The sequence below is a fragment of the Rhea americana genome, unplaced genomic scaffold (assembly GCF_003343005.1).
Source record: "Rhea americana isolate MKP2758 unplaced genomic scaffold, rheAme1 scaffold_22, whole genome shotgun sequence".
Taxonomy (NCBI): domain Eukaryota; kingdom Metazoa; phylum Chordata; class Aves; order Rheiformes; family Rheidae; genus Rhea; species Rhea americana.
Genome location: NW_028186329.1, coordinates 3,160,601 through 3,177,631, shown reverse-complemented (window position 1 = coordinate 3,177,631; position 17,031 = coordinate 3,160,601). Strand labels below are relative to the sequence as shown.

General features: G+C 44.8%; 1 protein-coding gene and 1 long non-coding RNA gene across 2 annotated transcripts in view; both read left to right on the top strand.

Moving 5' to 3' along the window:
* Positions 1–259: 259 nt before the first annotated feature.
* LOC146595599 (uncharacterized) lies at positions 260–7,572 on the top strand. The gene is made up of 3 exons (XR_014895900.1): positions 260–513; positions 2,544–2,721; positions 4,211–7,572. It is a non-coding gene; the product is annotated as an uncharacterized LOC146595599 (long non-coding RNA).
* A 1,069-nt stretch (positions 7,573–8,641) lies between these two features.
* Positions 8,642–17,031, top strand: part of TRIM36 (tripartite motif containing 36) — a 29,145-nt gene continuing 20,755 nt past the window's right edge. Inside the window, exon 1 of the mRNA XM_085305375.1 lies at positions 8,642–8,762. Coding sequence (XP_085161501.1) covers positions 8,700–8,762 — 63 coding nt within the window. The 5' untranslated portion in view covers positions 8,642–8,699. The remainder of the gene's footprint in view (positions 8,763–17,031) is intronic.

Sequence of the window (17,031 nt, the reverse complement as noted above, 5' to 3'; positions counted from 1 at the left end):
TTGTCCCTAGGCTGTGCGGGCTGCCCAGCATCCTTCTGAAATAGCCTCTCAAATATGCTGCTCTCCGGTGAGGCCAAGGAGAGGGTTCTGCTGGAGCTGTGTCTGGATGAGGCTTTCCAATGCAGTCATAGGGCTTTTCTAGATATGTATGTATATATTTGCATGTATGTGTGTGCGTGTGTATATGTATGTATATATGTATTTTATTTATATGCATACATATATATATGTATATATGTGTATATATATATAAAAAAAATCTATATATAACTCTCTGTTTATGGCCAGAAAGAATGCATGCTCTCAGTTGCTTTCCAGYTGCTATGGATAAGTTCCTCAGCAGCTCATAGAAACTGCTGCAACCACCAAACTTCCCTGATGACTCTGTGCCTTAACTTTTGTTTTCAGTGTAAATAAATTCCAGCTTCAAACGCCTTCCTTCTGCRAATTCAGGAGCTACTGGGGACAGCAAACGTAGACATCTAAAGAAAAGGTGTAAACCTTACTAATGAGGTGAGCTTCTCTGGCCATAGGCCATGTGATGTCCCTTCCCTTTGCTGCCACGGGCTTCTCACAGTTATTATTAACCCCAATTATGAGGGAACCACAGTGGCATATGTTGCATCCTGTTTGCCTGAGATGGACACCCTTCCCCAGCAAGGGGTATTCAGGGATGAGGGGATCAGCAGCCAGCAGTGGGAAAGCCACCTCTTCCCATCCCTGWAAGCCCTGCTGGCGTGCTCTGGGGCTCGGTGGCCCAGGAGCACAGTGTCCATGCAGGCACCAGAGCCCACGGCATGCTTGCAGGGGCCTGTGTGTCACAGGAGCTGAGCTTTTAGACATTTCTGCTCATGTTCCTGGGTGACTATTACAGGCTTTCTTTCACCTCTCATGACTTCAAGTCATGGGTAGGTTTCAGGATTCCCTACACAAAGCAAAGGAAAGCAGTCTGCTTTTGGCTGTGGCAGAAGCCGGAACAAGCACACAGACTGGCATTTGAGATGCCTGTAGTGTATGGTCTCCAGGGAGGGCTGTTTTTTGAGCCAAAGACTCTGCAAGCTATGAAGAGCAACAGTTCCCACGAGCTCCATTCTAAAAAAGGAAACTAAATTCTGCAGCAGCTGTTGATCTGATAGCCAGTCTGGACGGGGTGTCCCTCTCGTCCCCTTCCGGTTAGCCAGCCTCCTCCAGCTACCCGTGGGCCAGCTTTGCCATCAGAACAAGCTGAGCTTTGTGCTGCTTTTCGAGGCTAGCCAGATTTGCAGCAAACAGGAAGGTAAAGAAAGGGTGATTTTTCTTCCTTTCAAAAATAAATGTTCTTATGTCAGTGACTGGTGAGGGTCTGTACACTACAAGCAGTCGCAGAGGGAGATTCAAGCACTTCAGAGGTGCTTTATCTAGGTGCAAAGAGCCCACTAAGAGGCTGAGACAGCTCTAGGCTAGACACTTTTGCCAATTTACTGACGTCAGGAGCCGATTATTCCTGATGACAATTTAATCATGATAAAACATAAATAAAATCAAATGAGACCAAAATGTCCTTTTTGCAAACATTTCACTCACACCAGCTCTATCTGAAAAGAGTAGGTAAAGGGTAGGAAGGCAGGAGGGAAAAAAAGAAAAAGGTATAAATAACACTCTATTTCTAGCTAGCAGAAGAAGGGTGTGTCTTGACTTTAACCAGTTTGAAATCCCTGTTTGGTAGGTGGTTCAGGAAGGACTCTGAAAGGAGCTACCCTTGGCAGAGCAACATGCATTTGACTTTCCTGTCCTTCACAGATGGGCAAAGCGAGCATGACTCCGTGAAGTTCGTGAGTTATAGCTGAATCAAAGGGAAATCCATTCCGCTCAGTTAGGCTGCTGCATCAAGGCTTTTGCAAGCACGCCAGGGAGAATTGCTGAAGTTGTCAAGAGACATGTAGAAGTCAAAGGAATAAAATGAAAGTTTCRTTGAAAACTTCTGATTAACGAAGCCTAGAAACTACAGAGTGATGTTTGAAGTGCTTGTCTGCTAGTGTTAGGGCCAAGAGTGCTGTCATCAGAAGCTGTACTTCTGCCTTTTGCCTGATCAATAATTATCTTTCTGCGGTTGCCAGGCCCCTGTAGCAAGGTGTGTCCAACCTCACTCTGCACTGTGGCATGTGCGGGACAAGGATGATGTCCCAAAGGGTCGCTGAGTGCTCGTRGGACTGTTCTCTTGCAGTATACCCAACAGCTGGCTGTGTGTGTTGTGGCGCCYTCCTTGTGCGTTGAGGCACATGTAGGGGAACCAGCCATGCTTTGGTCAATTTGGCTCCAAACAGACCTCTCTMCCTCCTGCCCTGGCCGGCCTCAGCATCCATCCCATGCTGGGGCCTGGRGGATTGTCACAGGCCCTTTTGGTTCCTCGTGCAAACAGCTAGCAGGTGAACTGCTGCATTTTGCCCTTGGCTTTTTGCTAATTTTGTTTGCAGGAACRACGTGCTTTGCTGTGACTTTAGATGACATTCCATGAGTGATGTTTTTGGCCTTTTGTTCAGTACTGTACATCCCTTTATATACAGGTGCTGAATTTGTTTATCCCAGTAGGCCTCTGAGGGGTCATCAGCACCTTTGTCAGCCCTCAGAGGGGGGACAGAGAGTCCCCCTGGGCTGAGGGTTGCCTGCCCAACTTGCTGTACCGCTGCTCTGCTGACCGTGTTACAGTGCTACGGGATGCTTCTCCAACAGGGTGACGTCTGTGTAAGTACTCATCCCAGCTGGATATTAGTTTTAAAACTGGTTTGTAGGATCTGGTCAGGGGAACTGCAGTGGAAGACACGCAGGTAAACAGCAGTGCTAATTCTGGTGTGCACAGCAGGGAAGGATGGTAGTTGTCTGACTAGTGCAAGTATAATAGGGTCTACACAGACATTGTGTTGTGCAAATTCAATCCCCAGTGAATTTAATCTGCTTTCAATGGGGATTAAAGACTGTATTAACTGGCTGGTAAATACATACAAAGAATTTAGTTGAACAAACACAGGACATACCATTTTGAAAAATGAAAGTTAACTCAAACCTAGTCCTGGTGTGGTTGAGCTTAAAGACAAATGTAGGAGCCCAGCTGCTCCTTTTAAACCTCAAACACGTAAATTAAGCAAACTTTGTAGAGAGATGTAATACTCTTTAAAGGCCAGCTGAGCCTGAAAAGCTTTAAGGCCTATCCATTCTTCTTCAGAGCCTTCACTGTCTCTTCTGTTACTTGAACACATAAATCACTAAAATATGTATCACTGCAGTTGCGTGCAGATCTCAGTCGCATTCATCTTTCCCTAATTTCCACTTGTCTGATTTCTTTGTTGTATAAATTCTTTCAAGTAAATTAATAGAATATCTGCCATATTTTACTCAATTAATATTTCTTAAAACTCTAGAAACATTAAATTCTCTTTACATTGTCAACTATGATGAACTGTATTCATAGCAAAAAATGGCCACTATGTTACATATTCATGGTAGGCATCATTACATACTTTGACTGATTCCTTATAAATATATAACAACATACTCAATATATTAAATATTAATAGTAGTCTCTCCTAATTAACCCATATTTCTTAAACGAACTTGCTCCCAGARGCATGTGTCATATGAGACAGTCTAAGAGGAAATCATACAGAAAGATATGTTTCTATATAGGACGGATGTAATTTTCACTCTTTTGTGTGTTGGTGCCTTTTTAGGTAGTGCTTGGAGATGTTTGTAGTACTTGGATGGAGGTGTGTCGGTGGAGAAAGGCAAAAAGCCTCGAGGTAGATACCTCTGGTGTCAGAGGTCTGAACACAAGACACAGCTGCCCTTTGTGAACAAAGTCAAACAAAATGTCGGTAGATTTGAAATTCCCCCTTTTATTTTACCAYGTGTCTTTAGACACTAAGGAAGACCAGAGACGCAGAGGATCTGTTCTGATGGAGCACTGATGATGTAAAATCAAATTCTCCAACACAAAGTGAGGGTGTGAGCAGACCGCTGCCTTACAGAGGGAGATCCRGGGATTCCAGGGACTCGCAAACTAAGCCTGAACCCAAAGCAGAGTTTGTTAACAGGAGCGGCAGAGAGAAGGGGCAGGAGATAGGTGCCCTGCCCTGGATATCTGTGGGTGGAGCAGATGCAGAAAGAGGCAGCTCCCTGTCTGCACGCTGACTGTGCACTGAGACTCCAGCTCATCATCTTCCTTCTTCCTCCCCAGGACACCATGGATGGAAATGGAAAAAATATAACATCCTGCTGTCATGCCTCAAAGAACAACTGGGAATGGGTTTTGTTGCAGGCAGGTTTGAAATTTAGTTTCGTCACATCACATTTATGCTGCTTGTAAAGGCTTTCTAGTCATCGGAAGGACGCATCTRTTTCATGGCTGAACGTTTTTCAGCYGGTGACAGTTCTCATCAATAGCAATCCCTATGGTRGGAAGCTGTTTACATGAAATTCATAAASTATTTACACCAACTCTCTTTAATAATGCTTGAATTGGATCTAGACCTGAATGCTGCTATGAGAATAGATGCAGATCGCAATTCTTATCAGACAYGTGTGCTTGGATATGCATAAAGGTTTTTCCATGATTTCAAATGTTTGTTCAAATGTACAATTTAGTACAGAGGTAGGTCATACTGGCATAGTTTTCCACTACCTATTATTATAGGRTAATCTTTCTTGCCATCTCTCTTGCTGCAGCATTGATACTGTCAATAACATTTGAGTCCTGTGAGGTGGAAGTACATCTATACAGATMCATTTTCCTATGAACACTGTAAAATGGAAGCCCCCCCCTCTCCTCAGTACTCAGTTAACTTTACTGGCCCTTTTTATATTGSCACTTGTAATGGTTTTCAAACATCTTTAAGTAGATTTCCTCATGTAAYGATGGCCAACAATTTTAAGCATGGTGTACATATGTATGGTGGAGAAGCCCCCTGGGCAAGATGCTAGACTGGTATAAAAGGCATGTGCTTGAGTGAATTCASTCTATAAAATGGAAACAAGAAAATATCTTAGACTCCTAGGAGAGTAGAAGGAAAATAGCATCAGGCTTCACTACTCAGATTTATTTCAGAAGCAGAGACCAAGCTAGAGAAGGAGATCGAGTAGCAAATCTAGAGCTGTCGGTGAAGAATCAACATATTTCACAGGTCAGGAAATACAAATTTTATTTACAATTGAATTTCCGTATCAATGTGCCAGGACAGAGCACTGTGTCACACGACACTTCRGGATTACAATACTGGGCTGGATTTTCCGCTGGAATACATTTGTACAAATCAGTTTGGATCATCGAATAATCTGACCTGAGATATTTGTTGTTTGGAGAACTGCTTCAAGACTAAGTGACATAAAACAAACTGAATCATTCTACTATTTAATTTTGATATAATTTTTTTGAGATTGATAATTTGATGCCAATCAAAATTTTGAATGCAGTTTGAGGCAGGTTTYATAGAAAAGAACTGACCTCAGAGATGAAACAAAGGGAGAAAAATCATGAAAAGCAAATATATTTTGGCTATTTATGTGGAACAGGTGAGGAGTTCTTGGCTATTTCTGTTACACCTTGCAGAGGTTTTGTAAAACACAGCGAATGGTTACCAAGAGGGGTGAAAGTTCCTCGGCCACCATCCAAGACGAAGCGTTTCCATCTGTCTGCAGCCTTCCAAAGGCACATTCCACTGTCATTCTGCAGCTACTCGAGATAAAGCCTGGCACAGACTTTCTCCCGTCCAAGGGAAGGTAAACTGGATCCTCCAGAACAACTACAGGAATCGATAGCTCTTGCTGAGAGTAGTCCTGAATTCCTAACTATTTTGGATCTATGGAGACAGCCTGTGTTAATGTTACCAAAGTGCCCAMGAGGCTCTGTCAAGTCTTGCAGTATTCTGCAAAAATACTCTTTTCTGCAGGGCTCATGATGGAGAGGGCTCRTGGTCATCCCAAACAGAGCTGCCATATAAGTATGCCGTTGCTGAAGCTGTAAAATCAATGTCAAAGTGAGCTGTGACACCGTCCTGTTTACCTGTCACTGACAGCCACCACACCTGGARGAACATCAGTGCTGGCAGAGCTTACTCTGCAATAAAGCTGCTCCAAGAAAAGAGCACAAAGGAACCCTCTCTTTCTCCTCCTCCTCCAGTATCCGTCTTGCCTTGGCTGACTCATATGAGCTGTATTTACATCTCTTTATATATATGGCATGTTGYAATGAGAACCACAGCACTTCCTTGTGAGCTGTGATTGTGGTGTTGATCAACTTGATAAATACGAGAGATAAGAAGGTGAAAGAAGGGGAAACTTTCCTTTTCAATCCCAAGCCCCAGAATTCCACGCCAGGCTGGTCAGAAACCCCACGTATAGCAGAAAGAAGCAAAACAAAACACACCGCTGGAGCAAAAAATCATGAGRCAGCATTTTTAGAAATTCAGAGCACTTAATTTGAAATAGCAGTGTGATTTCATGGCCAAAGAGCACAAGGCAAAAGTGCAGCCACTTCGGAATAGTCATGTGACGTGCGCGCCATGGGGGACCGTGGTCTCCTGTGGTTTGGGAGACCGGTGGTGTGAGTCGTTTAACACGAACATAACAAACCTGCAACAAGATTTAGGTGCAGACCTGCCCCAGGCTGAAAGGTTTTTAGTGTGGTAAACTGCTCCATGAGGAGCTGTTGTCTTCTGTATCGTGGAGCAGAAAGGGCTGTAAATTCCTCAGCTTTTTCAAATGGCCTGTTATTACCGAATGGTAAGGTCAAAGGTATGTTTGCTGCTTGGCTCTGGTTATCATTTAGAGATTCACACTGATATTGTGGTATAATCTTCCTTGACRCAGGAGTGCCTCCGTTGCTTAGCTCAAGACTGAAGTGGAGTCCTCAAAACGATTACGTGAGCAGCTTGGGCGATGTGAGACACACYTCTATAGAGCCCACCGTCCCAAGCTGAGCAAGCTCTGCTTTCTCACTGCAGTCACTACTTACCAAAGAAATTACGGTAGTGAAAACGTCCCACGTGAGTGCCATTCACTGAACTGGAATAAGATCAGAGAAGCAAAATATCTCACATCATGTTAAATTATGTATCGAGGACTTCTTAACTGCGTGGGTGACGACAGCTGCTTGTSCCTGTGCCTCTCTAACTGTTGTTTATTCCTAAGCTCCTTGCACAAAAGCAATACGTGGAGCACTGAAGCATACTGAAAGTGTGTCTCTATCACAAAAACAAGCTATTTGGTTAATGAGACATCTGATATATATAACTCTACAGTATCTAGTAACAGAAAAGACTGGTAGCTATTCCTGTGCCCCATTTTTCTGAGAAAGAAAGGGTATATTGTTTCAGTGAGTAACCKGTAGAAAGAATCTGGGATAACGTTACTACAGTATCAGTAGGCTTAGGAAATGCAGCCTCTGAAGAGATACATTATACTGGTAAAAACATACCGAAGGGTATTTTATAACACATGGAGTGATGTGCTCCATGGGCTACCTGGTGTCTCAAGTGTAAGAGTGGCTTGCCCCTTTCCACATTTTAGTTTTGGCGTGAGCAAGGGGGAGAGATGAGAGTAGGGGACCAGCTACTTGTTAGCCCTTCTCTCTGAGTCTTGGGACAGTGAGGACATAAGGGTTTGGGGGTGATTCTAGGACCAGAGGAGGAAGACATGAGCCAAATGCTGGCTAAAGCGACCTTTTGTGCCTCTGCCAGAAGCAGGCTACTGCAGCTGCTTGGAGAGARCCAGGCAGCATGGAGCAGGAGCGTGCTGCCTGTGGGGTTGGTGGCATCACTCCCCAGCTGTCCTGTGGGACCTCTTGCCCACAGCAYTTGAATGGTTTTGCAGTGTCTCTCCTTGCAGCTGGCCCTTTTACCAGCTGCAAGTCCTGCAGTGGGCCCTGCAGCCTGCCTGCCTCAAGCAGCAACTCACCCACCCGGGAGTACTGAGGTTGCCAGGGCCCGTTTTTCTGCCTCAGTTATGTACCGGCACGTTGCCTCCATCTCACCTTGAGTGGCAGCATCAAGCTCTGGGATACGGCAAAATAGATGATAGAAGTTTTCYTCCTGTTTGAGTTACCCTACAAGTATGCTGTTAGCGAAGTGCAAGCACAACCACCCAGCTCATCCTAACACCTAGGTACGCTGCAGCAGCAGATGCTATTCTTTGTAATGTGCTTATGCACTCTTTTGTCTAAACAAAAGCTTGGAGTTTGAGAAAACACGGTGCTCTTTGGACGAATGCATTATGCAGACATCCCATTTTGAACTGTGCTTTCAAGTCCCTCTTTTGAAAAGAGGCATGTCTGCTTCGGTACTGCCTCCTCCAGCAGATCCAGCTGCAGGATCAGCCCCAAGGTTTTTCTAAAGCATTTCTTATGCTAGCATTTAAGTGCAACTCGCGGCCATGCCACAGGATCCAGGGAAGACTGAGGGTGTATTTATACAGGGACACTTAGATTAGAGTGCGAGTACGCGCAGCCCGCTAGCTTTAACCCGGCGCGAGCAGCTGCACCACGCCTGCAGGCAGCGCGGCGGCATTTCTGGGTGCTAGAGGTGCGCCCGGGCAGCCGCCTGCCCCGCAGCCCCCCGCGGCTGCTGCGGGAGCCGTGTGCGGGGCCCGCGGGCGGCCCTGCCGCCGCACGGCCAGAAACCCCCCACCGGGTTCCCGCCGCCCCGCGTGAAACTTTCGGAGCGCGGCCGCCCGCCATGTCCGCGGCAGCCGGCGGCAGCCGCTTTGGCTACATCGTGGACCTGCTGGAGCGAGGCAAGGTGGGGGCCGGGGCCGCGGCCGCGGCCGGGAGGGTCCCTGGGGCCGGGAGGGTGGATGGGGCCGGGGTCCGCCAGCGGCTGCAGCGGGCGGGCGCGGGGCTGCGCCCACTGCAGCAGGGGAAGGCGCCTCCCACCCCCATTTTTAACTCTTTCAGAGTCCCTCTGTCTTTATTTATTGTTATTATGGTTTTTTGGGGCCAACTTAACTCATCTGTAAGGTTAATGCGTATCTCGGAGGCTTGCRTGGTGTTCGCAGCACACTTCTGAGGCTGTCGGATGAAAAACAAAGCGCGGGGCGTCACTCAGCGCGCGGCGGTTAGACACCTGGCAGTTTTTGCAGCTTCCTGTTCTGTAAATGACAGCTTGTCCTTCTGCTAGTTTGTGGATATAGCGTGCTCATGTAGGCAGTATCCATGCCGACGGGTTACTTGGTGCTTTTTCTATTATCCGTCGTCGGCGTGGCTGCGGACTACGCTGGAGTGAAAARTGTCACCCACAGGAAATGATTCAGAGTTTGCAAATATTTGGGGAGAAACAGTATGCATTTGTTAAAACAAGGGAAAAAAATCCAGCTTCTCATAAATTGAGAACTGCTAACATATGTCAGAAACAAGGAGCTTTTATCCCCCCACTGAAGACTTTGCTGTGATGAATTTTTTTAAAAAAAACCCAAAACCTGAAATATATGTCATTTTTGAATTTTAAAACAAGTGCAGTATATAAAGGGCTTGTTTGGGAGACGCTGTTTCCATTCTGAAAGTAGAGTCSTTCTAGGTCATTTCCAGAGACTATGTTCAAACTGCAGTTCCAGTTCACCCACCGCTGCTTCCCACTCCCTCTCCTAAATGGTCTGAAYGAACGTGTGGAGCAGGGTGAGAGACATCTTTCCTGGGTGATTTCCTGCTTCTCCTTCCTGGGCAAGAGTCACGCGTGCAGCTCCAAAGGACAGTTCAGATGGTCAAGTCTTGTTTTTTGTCACAGCCACCTTACACAATACACACAAAGTGTTCAGGCAAAGATCCCCTTTTGCCTGTGATTTCCCCTCGAAGGGGGATGATACTTCTGTGCTGTCTCTCACCGTTAAACAGTCTGTGCTGGTAACTCGAGTTAGACTTCCCTCCGCAAGAGCATATGCTGCAGTAGACAACTGAGTTAGCACTTTTGAGTGAAATATGCGTATTTATTACAAACAGTGCTGTTCTTTATACACAGAGCATCACAGTTGCCAAGTCCCATCTCAAGAGACGCTTGATGAGCTTGAAGAAAATAGGAGCAGTAGCTGTGCTGTGCTCTTAGCAGACTCTTTCGTAGAGGTTGTCACTCTATTTGAGACTCTTCAAGGGTGAGCTCTTGAGACCTCTCACTCTCCACTTTTCCTTTTGCATTTATTTCCCTTCAGAGTGGGGTGTTACATTGCAGCCCCTTTGTAATTTATTGAGGAGCTTTGAATTTAATTCACCAGCTGTGGTTCTGCTTTCCCAGAGACAGTAGTGGAGACCTAGTCTACCCAGCCAACRCTAMCCAACTGTACTGGTAACGCCCACTRCAGGAGGAGCAGCCTGGACCAGCAGAAGAGTAATTCTGCTGGGATGATTAAGCTTCTTTCTCAAGTGACATAAACCATGCCAGCWAAAGGACTCTCCTGCTTGGTAAACTGTATTTGCTTAGGGGCAGGGTATTGCTGCTTAGAGGTCTCATTAGCATCGTTTCCCCTTTCCTGTACTCTTAAATCAATAGAGCTGTTTCAACAAAGCCTGAGAGCATTAGCGTGCTCTGAATTCATAGACTGGTAAAAATCTAGCTGTCATAGAACAATGAACTTCTAGAGAAACAGAATGTAATAACAATATCTTATACTCACATACTCACCCGTCTGCTGTATAGGATCCTAACTGGCATGATATAGCTAATTTATCAGCTTTTAGACTCCRAGCAAGTGACTCTTTTATAGAAAGAGGTCATGCTGTTTTCCAACATAGCTTGCCTTCTGTGTCAAGCCTCTCAAACTAGAACAAATCTTTAGGTATTGCTTTCCCCAGGGGATGTGGCTCCACAGACTTATTATCCTTATTAGTGATTAAATTAATATTCCTGTGTGATACTAGTCCCCTGTGATTCTATTTCACACTCACARCTTACACATTGTACCTGGAACACAAAGATGCATATAAAACTCACAGCCCCAGTGACAGTCCTTGTGTAATCCATATGTCCACAGCATCTGTTATGGCTCAATGCAATGGTCTTTGAGATATTCCGGGCTTCCAAGGCACCTGTCACAGTAGCATCTGAGCACTTCAAAATATCCTTGTAAGATAGATAGATTAACTGTTAGCTACATTTTATAGCTGAGGCACTGAGGCAAAAAGAGATCGTATGACCTTCTTTCAGGACYCTCAAGTCTCAATTCAGATCTTAGCAAGGAAGGGCATACAACTGCCTCAAACCACATAATAGTCTAGAAATGGTTTGGGGATTTTTCRCTCTYCTTCATTGTCCATAAATTTCTTCTYGMAATTTTTGTCAAACACAGATACCCCCACAATTAGTCTCCCTCACTCCATTCAAAGTTATGTTCCATTTTTATAGACTTACGTTTTCTTCATTGAAATGCATCTATTTCCTTTTTGATAACAACTTTAATTAATTTTTAGATGCTGTAAATAAATACTTGTGTTTGATGGTGTAATTGATACCARTATGTCTCTATGTAGTAGAAACATTTTCGGGTATTTTTCTGCAAAAGGAATAAAATCCATAAAYCAATATAAAACAGTATGAATTTCAGAGATGAGCTAGCATCACTGATGCTATGTGCACTAGCTGTTGATTTTATTGAAATGAGGGTCTTGGTATATTCCATTTTCTGATAAAATCCCTTCTGCTGTTTCCACACTCATTTATTTTGTCATCTGTTCCTGCTCAGCATGGTTTGCAGAAGCTGAGCGCGTGTGATTCATGAAGAACAGCTTTGAAAAGGGTGCTCCAGGAAACGCATTTTGAGAAATGGATACTTTTAAGAACAAGCCCAAAATCCCATTTGACAGCATGTAACTTTTCAAAATAATTGCTAAGAGCATGTGAAATTCTGCAAGCCCTCCACCCAGACCCTTCAGATAATTAAACACCAATTTTCTATCCCTGTCTTCTGTCTGTTTTTATACAATGACAGGTGTACAATTCTCTTTAATGGCATTTTTTTGTTCCTTCAGAGGAGGATAATGGATAGAGCTACATAGTGCTGTAAAAACCAAGTCACATGAGGAACTGAAAAGAGGAAATGCAGTAAAAATTGACAAGCGGCTGTGGAGGTCAGTGGGTTGTTCAGAGCTGCCTGACTTAACTCAAACTGATCAGAAGATAAAGCTTTAGATATTTCATGCTTATGTGTGGGAAAACGCTTGTTCAGGTGTTTGGTCCCTTTGAGGAGACTAATCCTTTCTTTTAACACCAGTTTTTACTACTGTTTACAGAGTATCCAGAAGTGTGTTAGTTCATGTGTGTATTGTGAAGGGTATTTGTGCAAAAAGGTGACTTGGGTTAAAAGGGCACCTAAAGGTAACTTGGTATTGGATTTGGGTTAACAGCTTAAGATAGACTTCACAGAGGAGTCTGAGTTTGAAACCTTGCAGCTAAAAGAATAAAAATCCAACTTGCCTGTCTTCACCACTTTTAATCTGAGTTGCTTAGCTGAGTTAGTCAGTGCGTGTGACAAAGATGTGTTTCTACAGCATAGACATGCCCTCATCATTTCAGGGATGGATTTTCTGAAGAGTCTACAACAGCAAGGGATGTGATACCCTTGAGCTACCAAAGCTGAGCTACCAGCTTTGCCCTKAAGGAGAGAGATAGCTACAATCAGAAGTGAAGTAGAGAAGGCAGTGGGAACAGAAGTGCAATACACTATGTGGTATGTGTGTATTACTTCTGTTTCATACCATATCTTATATGGTGTCAGAAACTTGGGTCTGTGGTTGAGCTTCCTGTAAATTGGATTTTTTTTAATGTAATCCTCTCACATTTGAAATGCTTTTAAAAATAACYATTATGCTTTGTTTCTTTTAAGCAGTAATATTTGTTTACAGTTGTGATTCAGTTCAGAGCTGGATTATTGAATTTCATATATATTTTTCATGGTAATTCTTATATTTGCTTGGCAAGTGAATACAAGGGATGGAGAGAAACTGTAGTGTCTTCTGTCTGGGCTGTTGTCTGTAGCTGCTCTTTGGATTCCCTGAGACTGCTACTCTCCAGGTTGTCCTTGATGTGAAGTARAATACTGTAGACATGGCAGTAAGTGAAAAAGTAAGGATATACTGAACTGACTTCTGCTTTGAGATGTGCCAGCTACAAATCCTTCCCAAAGCTGAACATAATCCTAATATTCTGGCAGTTCAGTGAGCATAGTCCTTACTGGTTCTGCACTCTGTTTCTAGCAATGGATAATGTGACCTTCCTGATTTGTTCAATCTGAGCTTCTGAGCTTTGTTAGGAATCCCATCAGACATGCAAAGGTTATGGTCCTGTAGCACATCTCTGCTCCTGTAAAGTAGATAAACAAGCACAATCAAAGGGTAATTTGGATCCAGCAAATGTCTTGCCACCACAGAAAACACAGAGCAAAGGACTTGCAGGGTCTACAGGTCAGAAGAGAGATGTTATTTCTTTGGCATTTAGGAAGAAGGCATGTTAAAGCTGTCAGCTCAGGTGATTGGACTAGCACTATTTATCAGTGATCTATAGGTGCTGTCGTCAGATTAACTGAATATTCACAAATGTTTGATGTACCTCACAAGAACTGTAATTTTTGTCTTGGAAAACATGCAAAATAATTAAGCATTGCAGTCTCTCACAATTACTGAGAGTCCTCAGCAGTTAAGATGTGGCACCAGTRGGATAAGGAAAAGTTGCAGCTGTGGCTGTACATGAAGGATAAAGCAAGCACTCTTTACAATAATTATTCTTTTCCACACTGCAACCTAACAGAAATTTGAATGCAGATAAAATCCTCAGATTAAGGTTCAATATTTTTTATTTTATGACCAAAAAACCTCAAGTCATCATCATTTTCTTTGTATTGTAAAATACCAACGGCTGTAGGCCCTTGCTGGCTGTTCAGAATGACACAGCTGAAGGGTAGCTATCAAGAAGACAAAGATGAGCCTGTACTACTAAGCCAAAAGAACCACATTTCTCCCAGGCACTGTAAGTTCCAGCCTGACTGCTGAGCTAAACATATATCTCAACTTAGGTGATGGAGAAAAGCCTGGGGAAAATAATAACCCTCAAGGTTCAGCATTTTAAACTCTTAAGTAGAGAAGCAAATTGCACCGCTGACGATTTAGAAAGCCGGCTGTAGGCTGCAACCCYACTGCATCCATCCTGGCCGAAACTTACTGCTCAGGGAGCAAAGTGTCTTATCTGGTAGCTTGGTCCCCAAGGCTGTGCCTGTACTGCCATGTTAGCTGAGGGCAGATTTCACACTTGAGTCTGAACATCACGCGTATGTACGCTGTGTACGGCTTGGCTCTGCTCTGATGCAAGTCTAGTGTGAGCCAATGAGCACTTCAGTCGGAGAAATGCAGACGCGGCAGGGAACTGGTGCACACTCGTGCTTTGGCTAGAAAAGCAGTGTAAATAAAACTCTCTTGAATGACTCGGTTCTGGATTTGAATGTGGCCTTGAGTGCAACCCCTGGAGGCAGGAGAGGTGTTGCCAGAATGCCCTGAGCTCTTCCGGCAGGGAYGGGGCTGTGCTGCTTTGTTTGGTAGGATCCCAATCACAGTACAAATAACACAGAACAGTGTAGGCTTTCTATTGCTTACCAAAAAMCGGTGCCTCATCCTTTTCGAATCACACTAGTAGTTAGTGCAAATCAGTGCTTGAGAGACTACTGTGTACTACTGATTAAATTAACAAGCRCATTTAACCCCAGGTGGGAGAGAAATAAGGATAACAAGACCATCCAGTTTTTCTCCTGTGCTGCTGATCTTGGGAATGCAAAGCACTCCTCCAGCTCCCTCAGTAAGCCCCACCTGCTGAGGAGCAAGAGCAAATTATGCAGGATGTGTTGAATTCTCTTGACACTTTCCAGGTATTTCTTGATGTAGAAAAAGGGATCCCTAGTTATTCTCTGCAAAACAGCTTTCCAACTGATACGTGTATGTAGCTGAGAACAAAGCAGATGGATGGGTCTGACCTTAGTGGCCCCTTGTGCTTATTAACCCTTTCTGCAGAGGCTGGCAACAGCAGCGTCTTCAGAGGGTAGGTTGCACTCTTAACCATTTAATGTATCAGTGATTCCTAACCATTCTTATTTTTTTTTCCTCTCAACCATTTAAAGCTAATGCAGAGTTTGGCACTGTAAATGCAGTAGGCCTAGGCTGGGACTGGATCAAAAGTCTAGTAAAAAGTATGAGTGCAGAAGGGGGAGTTTTGCCCTTTGGAGGCCTTCAAAGACCTTTACACCCATGGCACGTCTTAATGTGGTGAAGGAGATGGTAATTAAAATCCAGCTCTAAAGTACCTGAAGCCGGAGCAAACAGACGTGCAAACAAGTTAATACCTTAATGATCTACGAGGGGATTGGAGAAGCAGTCGCTCCCCAGTCCTGACAGTGACAGTGGCTGGCACTATGATGCAACTGCAGGCTGCGGGAGGACGGGAAGGACACCTGCGCTCCAGGCTTGGCCCCACTGACAACATTGTCCTGGGCTGGCAACTACATCTCCGGCATGAAGCGAAGCGTGGTTTCCCTTGCTGTGCTGGCTAAGATGAAGCTCGTCATACTGTTTCAAAGAGAGTAATAGAGCCAAAGAAGCTTTGGTCTTGTCTGCAGTGGATTGTTTATGTCACCCTAAATCAATCACATCCGGGATCAGCGATGGGTAGTGTGCTGACRTAGTCAAGGCTGGGTTGTGCTTATTAAGAACAACAGCCTTTTAAACATGCTCAAAAATCAGGAAACTAGGGATCATAAAAGAGGTTGGTTGATAATACAGTTATGCACAAGCGTCCAAATCATTACTCAATGTGTAGCTGGAGGGCTGACAACTAAACATGTCCTTATCAACCTGTTCCTCCTCCCTTGCATGCTTTTATTGCTGCAGGACAGTGCATGAACTTGGTCAAGTGACCAGATTCATTTTGAATATACAGACTCTGAATTAGTGGCATTTTCAGAATAATTTCAAGCCTACTACTCTGTATTTTTAAGAGGGTGGTTTCTGAAGTAAAAGTGTACTCTTACATGTAATCTAATCTTAAAAGTTCTTCTAATGTATTTTGCTTTGCAATGCTGGACATGCAAAAACATCACCTCTGACTTAATAATTTCCAAGTATAATTTTCCATTCAAATTTCTTGGCCAGGTCATAGAAGCCCAAATGTAAATAATGACCAAAACCAAATTCAACTCTTCATATATATTTGTTTTATTGACTCACATGAAATGTAATTTCGAGGGGAGAAGGAACTTATTATCCCAACGTTATTCTTTCGACTATGCAAAAATAGGTCAAATTTAGGGTTTGTCAAACCGACAGCACTTCAACATTCGCATAGTCCCTACTACATCTGTTTTAATTAACTAAACCTCTTTCTGTTGTGTTACCTAAGGACACTGTACGTCTTAACCTTGAATTTCSTAACTAAAGGGTTTTTTTTGCCTTAGCCTACTACGTAGCTGCAGACAGCATTGTTTCTGCACCTTCCCCAGCATCTGAAGCCAGAGATTTAATGTATTTTCCATTTGCTCTGGCCGTTGGTGGGAAAGGTGTCTGCCTCACCTTTCCAAACRCAAACATGTCGTACAGAGAAGACAGGAGATGTGAACACTCGTAATGATCTTTGGTTTTCAGCCGGTCCAGCTGCCGCGAAAGCCACCGGGGCTCGCCCGCCCGCTGCCCCGCCGGCCGGCCTTCCCCTGTCCTGGGCGTCGGGGCGTTTCTCCTTAGGGACAGACACACACGCGCGTGACCTTTAGAGGCGTAAGGAAGGCATTTTGAAGGGCAGAGCGGGAACTATTTCTGCAGGGAAGAGTAGGGAAGAGGAACCGGAGCGGGAGTGTTTCGGGGTACGGCTCCCGCACCGGGAGGCTCCCGAGCAGCCCTCCAGGCCGCGCGGTCACAGCCCCGCGAAGCCGCCCCGCCCAGGGCCCGCGAGGCCGCGGCCACGTCCTGCGGCAGCGCGCCRGGGCAGAGCTGAGCCCGCCCGCCGGTCCTGCGGGGCCTTCGGACAGGCGGCGGCGGCGGCCTCGGCGCCTGCGCTC